Source organism: Aegilops tauschii, chromosome 7, assembly GCF_002575655.3.
Source record: "Aegilops tauschii subsp. strangulata cultivar AL8/78 chromosome 7, Aet v6.0, whole genome shotgun sequence".
NCBI lineage: Eukaryota > Viridiplantae > Streptophyta > Magnoliopsida > Poales > Poaceae > Aegilops > Aegilops tauschii.
This window is the reverse complement of record NC_053041.3, coordinates 445,002,061-445,010,984: the sequence shown is the minus strand read 5'-3', so window position 1 is coordinate 445,010,984 and position 8,924 is coordinate 445,002,061. Positions and strand designations below refer to the sequence as shown.

The following is an 8,924-nucleotide window of genomic DNA, read 5'->3' as shown; positions in this document are numbered from 1 at the left end:
TCAGTCCCTTTCTTGCCCCTATGCAACAGATAATCCTTACTGAGTTTGCTATTACGAGAAGCCAGACAAAGGAAAACCTTGATCCTAGGAGGAATTTTACTGAACCACATTTTTTTTGTAAGGTCAAGAAACCTGAGCAGCTTTAAGCGTAAGTTAAAGGGAATGAACTGTAAACTTGCCATTCTTCTCCAAAGTCCAATGCCATCTATGATGCTCCTCCAACAAAATCACCGTACCACATAACTGACTTAAAAAACTCCAAAGAACAAATCTTCTTTTCCCAAAGGTTTCTCCTAAATGTGATACAACCAAAAACCCTGTGTGAAAATTCCAACTACTGTCCAATTCGTACTAAAGGCAAGATTGTACAACCGAGCAAACTGAACCGCTAGTGGCTTATCTCCTATCCAGTGATCTTCCCAAAATCGAACAGCTTATTGCATTAAGCAGCAGAAACTTATGGAGCATTTAGAGCAACTCCAACACAGCGACCCAAATGGACACGCAATGTGTCCGTCTTTTGTCCGTTTGGGTCGGCTAGGCTGACACCAATGTCTGGTCGTGTCCACCGACCCATACTTGCGCCCAACGTGCCGGGATGTATTTTAGATTTTGGACGGATTTTTGAATTAAAAATATATACATTGCCGCAAAAGTCCAATCGTACATTAAATTAAAACTAAAAAACATAAGCTTCAACCTAGATCTGGTGACCGTCGCCGTTGTCCTCGTCGGTGAGGTCAATGAAGACCGGAGGCGACCATGGATAAGGCCACGGTACTGCCGCTGGCGCATGCGGTGGCGCAGCGGGCGCCACCTGCTGCTGGTGCTGCACCTTTTGCACCTGCTCCGCCTCCTGCTGCTGCGGACCTCCAGGTCCGCGCCCACCCACTTGGGCGTGCACGGGACCGTGGACGTCCACGACCACGACTGCCCCAGCAGTGGCCACGGCTCCTGCCCCGCCTCCTCCTGCTCAGCCTCTGGTTCGGGAGCGGGCAGGGGCGGGGGCGTGGTGACCTGTACTCCGGTGGATTCGGCCAGCGCCAGTGACAAGCCAGGCCACAAGGCGAGTTCGTCGAGCTCGAGGGCCTTCATGTAGGCCTCATCGGTCTCCTACTCCTGCTCGGCCGCCTTCTCCTCCTTAACCACCAACGATGACGGGGGACTGGGAGCACGCACATGAGCAGCGAGGAAAGACCGGTGGCGATGGTCGTGCTCGTTGACGAACCAGGCGTCCCAGAATGGCGAGTCAACAGCGTACGCCGGGTCGTGACGGAGGTCGTCAGGGAGCTGAGCTCGGCGGCAGCGGCGGATCTCGGCCTCGCGCGCATGGTCGGACTTTGGAACGGCCGGCACTGGAACTCTCTCTGGGTTCAGATGCCACATGCCAGCCGTTCGACAAGTGGACGCCGGGCCATGGCATGGGGATGGCCCGCTCCTAGTACTGTTGGCACTGCTCGACAGGGCGGATACCGAGCGGATGGGTGGCGTGTCCCTCTGCTGTCCGTGTGGATGCAAACCGGTCCAAATTTGGGGCGGATTTGTGATTTCTGCCCATGCGGACCCAAACGGACAAGAACGGACGAAATGCGTCCTTCCATTGGAGTTGCTAGTCTTCTCTTTGGGAGAGCATTCAAATATTTCTCAACACTTCTCTTTGATACTGCAATGTTTCTAAACTGTTTCACAATATTTTAGCCTTTTCGCGCTGATTGCAGCATGTCATCTCTTCGTTTACACTCACTTGACCTGTGTTGTTTTATCTTTGTTACAAACTGGCAGTATCTAAAATCTAATCTTCTATTGTTGGGGCGATGTGTTCAGGGAGGAATGCCTGGTTCAGTGCGGCTGAGAGACAACAAGATCCTTCAGAGAATTATGGTTAGACAAGCTGAAGAGAAAAGATTATATGGTGCTATATGTGCTGCACCAGCTGTTGTTCTCATGCCCTGGGGTCTTCACAAGGGAAGAAAGGTGGCCATTTTGCTACATGACTAGATTTAGTCGATCAAGATCTGGCCTTCTTTAGTTGACATTGCACCCTTATTCCTTTTTTTTGCAAGATCACCTGTCACCCGTCGTTCATAGGAGATCTTCCAACATTCCGAGCTGTTGAGTCAAATGTTCAGGTTTCAGGAGAGCTCACTACTAGTCGTGGTCCTGGGACAGTATTTCAGTTCGCTTTATCATTTGTCGAGCAATTGTTTGGGCCTCATTCTGTTGAAGATGTGGACAGTACTTTGGTTTGTCAAAATAAACCTTGCATATCTTTATTTTGTATCATGCCTTTTAGCCGACTAGACTATTTCTTGTAAATTTAGTTGTTCATGTATTGTTAAACTTTTATGAATAGTGTACTAGTGTACCTGCAGTTCTGATTGTTGTTTTTATTCTAGGAAGTGTATTTTATCTTTCAGTTGCTTATGCTAGCAAAAACAATTTAAGGAAGAATACTAGGAAGTTTTTAGATTATGTTTGTTTGCTATAACTTTATGAGGTACAACTTCTTTCTTGCATTGTAACACCTGCTGACCACTCTGCCGTTGTTGTAAATTGCCCATGGATATCACAGATTGATGCCGGTCTTGAGAGAAGTACAGAAGTCAACAGAGTTGAGTGGCCTTTTGATCACAAACCTCAGGTCAGTTCATTTTGATTATAATTTGTACTACATTATTAGCTCAAATAATGTGTTTTTTTACATGTAGAACTTTCATTGGCGTAAAATTTATGTCACAATAAATAGGATAATATGCTTATGCAAGTCTGATTTTCTTTGACAAAGGGTAACAAGGCTTGCTTGACAAATGGATGCCTAAAGCATTTCTCGTAAAAATAATGGGATTGGGCGACACCAGAGTGAATACTTGCACTTTCTTTTGTTTGTTATTTACAGCGATGCTTGCCTAAAGGTACATGCTTGATTTAAGAAAGCTCAGTTTGATTGCGTATGCCCTAGCATTCTATATGAAGTATTGTCTATCTGTTGATTTCCTCTCATACACTGTTACTGTACGTGAAAACGCCCCCATGCCATATTTCTATGCGAAATACATTCATGCTAGTCCACGTGAAAAATAAAGTTCATCTATCTGTCTAGTCATTACTTTCGGCTCTGAGCATTGATGGGAAAAATGTTAGGAAAGGTGCAATCAGAGTCCAAGTTGCGTGGCATTGATTCTCGGATGGTTTGACTTCTGAAACAGGTTCTCATTCCAATTGCAAATGGGTCTGAGGAGATGGAGATCATAATGTTGGTGGATATTTTAAGACGGGCAAATATAAATGTGGTGTTGGCATCAGTTGACAAGTCCACAAATATTGTTGGGTCTCAAAGAATGAAGATTGTTGCTGATAAATGCATATTGGGTGCTTCTGATTCAAAATATGATCTAATCATTATTCCTGTAAGCTGTTTTGCATTTCACGTTTTTATTTGATACTTCCTATTCATAATGTAAGCTAATTTAGAGTTTGTGATGGTCAAATATTTCCTTGTTTGACCATCAATATATATTGCATTATGAATAGATAGCTACTAGAATACGAAAAAGTCTAGCTCAAGAAAAAATGGAAAAGAAATTGCATCTTTCGTAGTCATATATATGAGAATGTTGAGCTCAAGACTAGTTTGTGAAGAAATAAACTTACATGTACATCTTTCATAGTTATGCTTGCGCGTTTCTATGACAAATATGTGGGTTCTGCAACTATGAAGTTATATGTTCATCATTCTTGTCTCATTCTTCTTAATTATGTCTTAAGGTGTAGCATTGAGAATTTCAGTGTCCAGCTACCTATAATTCAGGTGTTCATGTGTGTGCATTTGCATGTTGTACTGTCCTTTTGCTTGCTTGCTCTGCTAATATATTTTGTTGTTTTTGTCCAATTTTTTTTCTGCAATGTTTTATTCCTTGATATTGTCCAGGGGGGACCTGGTGGAGCTGAGCGTCTTCACAGGTCTACAACTCTTAAGAAGCTACTCAAGGAACAGAAGCAAGCAAGCAGGATGTATGGTGGGATCTGTTATTCTCCATTGATATTGCAGAAGCAAGGTTTACTCCAGGTGTTTTTTCAGACTAAAAACTCGTAGCATCTTATATTTCATTGAAATGGAAGTAAATTGATGTTGGAATTGTTTTACTCAGGATAAAACAGTGACTGCTCATCCTTCCATAGTCAATCAGCTCACTTGCCAGGTTATTGACCGATCAAAGGTCGTGATTGATGGAAATTTGATTACTGGGAAGGGACTCGGAACAGTCATGGATTTTTCCCTGGCCATTGTAAGAAAATTCTTTGGCCATGGGCGAGCGAAAGGTGTGGCAAATGGAATGGTTTTTGACTACCCAAAGAGCTGAAACACCTAGCATTTCTGCTACTACGGAGTATGCGCTGAATGTTTGGTTATGCTATATGGATCTTGCTATAGCTATGCTCAAAATTTGAGGTGACTGCCTCTTGCGGTGGTGGCAAAATTTTCTTCTGTTGCCGCCTTACTGGATATCTGCAGACTGCAGTGAAATGTCCACTAAACATGTTGGGATGAACCACAACTGCATTGGGAAAATCCAGTTGGGGTCAGTTCATCTCGAGATGTTCTGCACCGATGCGGCATCATGACCCTCCAGGGCCGCGGGCAGGACCTCCTCAGCGGGCGGCTCCAAGTATGGCAGCAGCATCATGCGTGAGTGGGCGGTGGACCCGTCGCGGGACAGCATGCGACAACATATAGGAACTATGTGAACTTGACAAGTTTATTTCCAACTTCTGGGCAATCTGCCTGCGTACGCTTTCCTGAATATCGAGGTGCATGACCTGCAAACATGACGATACAGCAAGCAAATTATAATTTTGCTTCGTGACTGAACGAGTTTATGTTATGTTTGCTGTCAGAATTTTGCAATGCCGATACTAGAACACTGCCAAAAATGGTAGTAATATTCAGAGGAAAAAAGAAGACGACGAAAAACCACATTTGGTGCCAACCTGCTGAACTGACCGCCACCCCTTCCACGGCGGTGGTTCCGATGGTGCCTGGGGAGGTGATTCGTGGGCACACCCGTTCTCGCACTGCGGCCCTCCGGGCGCAGAGCGCCTCCCGTGTCCTGGGGTCAAGCAGCCCCTCGATGGAGGTCTAATACGAGTCCTATTCTGGAACATCCGCGGTTTCGGCCATGATGGCTGACACCGCCAATTCATCGAGTACATGCGAGACGAGCACATCGACATCTTAGCCATCCAAGAAACCATGCGTACTGATTTCTCCCTCCGCGAGCTTGATGGCCTTAGCCCCCATCTATTTGCCTGGCATTGGCTCCCTTTTAGTGGGACCACTGGCCACTTGGGCGGCATCCTTTTAGGCATGAAGGATGCCACCTTTGAGGTGGGCGGCATGGACCGAGGCGAATTCTTCGTTAGTATGGAGATCTTTGAACGGGCTCTCAACTTTAAGTTGGAGGTCGTGATCGTCTATGGCCCGGCGGACCATCGTCGTTCCCCGGCCTTCCTCGCTGAGCTTCAGCAGAAGGTCACCGCTTCCCTCCTCCCTGTAGTGGTGGGAGGTGACTTTAACCTCATCCGCTCCCCTGATGAGAAGAACAACGACATGATCAACCTCCCCCGGATGCAGATGTTCAACGATTGCATCGCGGAGCTAGGCCTCCGCGCACTAGATAGGATGGGTGCCAGGTTCACCTGGACCAACCGTCAAGTGGACCCGACGCGATCTGTCCTCGATCGCGTCCTAGTTTCCCCAGAGTGGGAACTTAGATGCCCCTTGGCCTCGCTGCGTGCGATCACCCGGATTGGGTCTGACCACGTCCCTCTCCTCTCCACCGCCGACGAGCGCCCCCTCATCCCGCCGCGTTTTCGGTTTGAGCTCTTCTGGCTCAACGAGGCGGGATTCGTCGAGGCTGTCGCGGCTAGATGGACTTCCGCGCGCTCATCCCCCCACCGCTCCATGTCCGCCGTTGACTCGTGGCAGTTCTGTGCCAAGCTCGCCCGCCAATTTATGAAGGGGTGGGGCGCGAACCTTGGCCGGGACCTTCGCGAGCGCAAGAAAGCCCTCCTCACTGCGATCCAAGCTCTTGACGCCCGTGCTGACACTACTGAGATTTCCCCGGGATGAGTGGATGCTGAGATATGACCTCGAGGATCAGCTCTCGGCCATCAACACGGATGAAGAAGCTTACTGGAGGCTCCGCGGCACCCAACGGTGGGTGCTCCGTGGGGACGCCAATACGGCATACTTCCAGGCGATTGCCAATGGACGGAGGCGCCGGAACTCCATCCATTGCCTGTGGGATGGGGATACCACTCTCGTCCGTCGCTCGGACATTCAAGTTCATGTCAATGGCTTCTGTAAAGCCTTATTTTCCCCCACCCCGGCACTTGGTCGGCTACCTAGTTAGTGTCTGCTGAGGCGAATGCCGCCCTGGTGGCGCCCTTCTCCGAGGATGAGGTCCTCGCGGCCATAAAGGGTATGAACCCCTCCTCCGCTCCGGGTCCGGATGGACTGCCGGTGACGTTTTTCAAAATGTTCTGGCAGACCATCAAACCGGAGGTCATGGCCCTCTTCGATGAATTCTACTCGGGGACCATGGACCTTGGGCGCCTAAACTATGGGGTCATCACACTAATCCCCAAAGTTCCAGGCGCCTCGGACATCCGCCAGTTTCAGCCTATCACTGTGATCAATGTGATATTCCGAATCTTGGCTGAGGGGTACACCAATAGGGTGACCCGTCTAGCTGACTCCGTCACCCACCCCAACCAATCCGCCTTCATCCAAGGGCGGTTTATTCTGGATGGGGTGTTAGTCTTCCATGAAGTTCTTCACGAAGTCCGGTCCAAGCACCATCGAGCGGTCTTCCTGAAGCTTGACTTCCACAAAGCCTATGACACGGTTCATTAGCCCTTCCTTCGGGAAGTCTTGCTCCGCAAGGGCTTTGATGACCGGTGGGTGACCAGAGTTATGCAGCTGGTCACCTGCGGTCGGACCGCGGTTAACATTAACGGCGAGATCGGGCCATACTTCCCCACCCTTTGTGGGGTTCGCCAGGGCGACCCGTTCTCCCCGTTTCTGTTTAACATGGTGGTTGATGCCCTTTCCGTCATCCTGGATAAGGCCAAATCTGCTGGCCATATCCATGGCATAGTCCCTCACCTGATAGGAGGGGGAGGGGTCTCCCTCCTACAATATGCTAACGATACCATAATAATGGTGGAGGGCTCCGCGTCCGACATTGCTAACCTAAAGTTCCTCCTCCTATGCTTCCAACAGATGTCCGGGTTCACAATCAACTTCGATAAGAGCGAAGTGATGATTCTGGGCTATACTCCCCTGAGGAGGCCCAAGCCATCGCCGACCGACTGAAACTGTCAGCTGGGTTCTTTCCCCACATCTTACTTGGGGATACCCATTAGTGACTCGTGACTGACCGTGGCTGACCTTCGCCCGACAGTGACTCGGATGCAGCACCGGGTGGAGCCTTGGAAGGGAAGGTGGCTCTCGAAGGCGGCCAGAGTGATCCTCATCAACTCCTCGCTTGCCAGACTCCTATGGTTTCTCATGAGCTTCTATAGCCTCCATGAGACTCTCCATCAGGAGATCACCAAATACCAATCCAGGTTTTTCTGGGCAGGCGAGGGCGAGAAGCAGAAATACCACATGGTGAGCTGGCCCGACATTTGCAAACCCGGACCAGGGAGGACTTGGGATCTTGTCTTCCCGGCGCATGAACATAGCTCTCCTGACCCGATGGCTCTGGCGAATCGCCAATGGGGAGGGGGGACTCTGGCTCACCATCATCCGCAATAAGTACCTTCGGGGCCAACCCCTAGTTTTCTGCCAGCGTTCTGGTGGCTCCCAGTTCTGGCAGGCTATGATTCAGCTTCTCCCAGTGCTCCGCATTGGCATGTCCATCTCGGTTGGCTCCGGGTCAGCGACCCTGTTCTGGTTCGATCGTTGGGTGGGGGACTCCCCCCTGGCCGCTCGATTCCCGTAACTGTTCTCCATAGCGGTTGACCCTCGGGTCTCTGTCGAGACGACCCTTATTGACTTAGGGCGTCTCGCTTTTCAGCGCCCCTTCAGCCCCCTTGAGGTTGCCGCTTGGGATGCCCTCCTGCAGGACATCGCCCTTCTGCCGATGGACGTCGAGGGCGCCCCTGACTCCATCTCTTGGCGACTGGAATCCTCTTGACGTTTCTCTACTAAGTCCCTATACGCGGCTATCGCTCCTTTGTCGGCCCCAGAGCCCTTTAGCCTGATCTGGGACATTCGCCTCCCGATAAAGATCAGGATCTTCCTGTGGCAGTGGATCCGTGGACGCCTTCCCTCTGGGGTTGAGGTCCTCAAGCATAATGGACCAGTGGATGGGATTTGCCCCCTATGTGGCACATTGGAGGATGCTAACCACATCTTCTTCTCCTGCTTCACAGCCCAATTCCTGTGGTCCTGGTTTCACGAGACGGTCGGTGGACAGTGGTGCAACACCAAATTCCCGGACCTGCTTGCCAAGATCCATGCCTCCCCCCTCGCCACCTCCATATTAGATGGTTGTGCGTTGGGGTCCTCGCCTGGACGATTTGGACCATCCGCAACAAGCTTGTCATTCAGAAAGTGCCTCTTCGACGTGCGACTGGTGCGATCTTTAAAATGTGTGGTTATTTGCAGCTTTGGCGGCCGCTTAGCCGCCCCCAGGACTGGGACGCCATCAACACCCTCCTCGCCGATCTTCGCTCGATGGCCTTCCGCGTGGCGCCTCCGCTGCCGCCCCCTCCTCCGGAGCCCAACTAGGCCTGTTACTCGGGTTGTTGTGTGTGAGTTTGTGTGTTGGATTTCAAGGCTTGTTGAGTTGTGCCCTCAGCAGTAACCCAGTTTGCTACTATGTATGTTTGTGGAACTTGCGTGTGTGTGTGTG

At 50.0% G+C, this 8,924-nt stretch overlaps 1 protein-coding gene across 1 annotated transcript; it reads left to right on the top strand.

Moving 5' to 3' along the window:
* The first annotated feature begins 670 nt into the window (after positions 1-670).
* Positions 671-4,895, top strand: LOC109769690 (protein DJ-1 homolog C). Its single transcript, XM_020328418.4, has 6 exons — positions 671-1,974; positions 2,064-2,243; positions 2,573-2,641; positions 3,207-3,407; positions 3,929-4,066; positions 4,149-4,895. Exons 1-6 carry the CDS (start codon positions 1,720-1,722, stop codon positions 4,359-4,361), a joined length of 1,056 nt encoding a protein of 351 aa, XP_020184007.2. The 5' UTR covers positions 671-1,719; the 3' UTR covers positions 4,362-4,895.
* The last annotated feature ends 4,029 nt before the right edge of the window (positions 4,896-8,924 follow it).

Bases quoted from the DNA above. Each gene is read 5' to 3' on its own strand.
- LOC109769690 (XM_020328418.4), top strand. From the start codon at position 1,720: ATGTCATCTCTTCGTTTACACTCACTTGACCTGTGTTGTTTTATCTTT. The intron at 2,244-2,572 runs GTTTGTCAAAAT...TGGATATCACAG, and splicing joins AAGATGTGGACAGTACTTTG to ATTGATGCCGGTCTTGAGAG. The intron at 4,067-4,148 runs GTGTTTTTTCAG...TGTTTTACTCAG, and splicing joins AGAAGCAAGGTTTACTCCAG to GATAAAACAGTGACTGCTCA.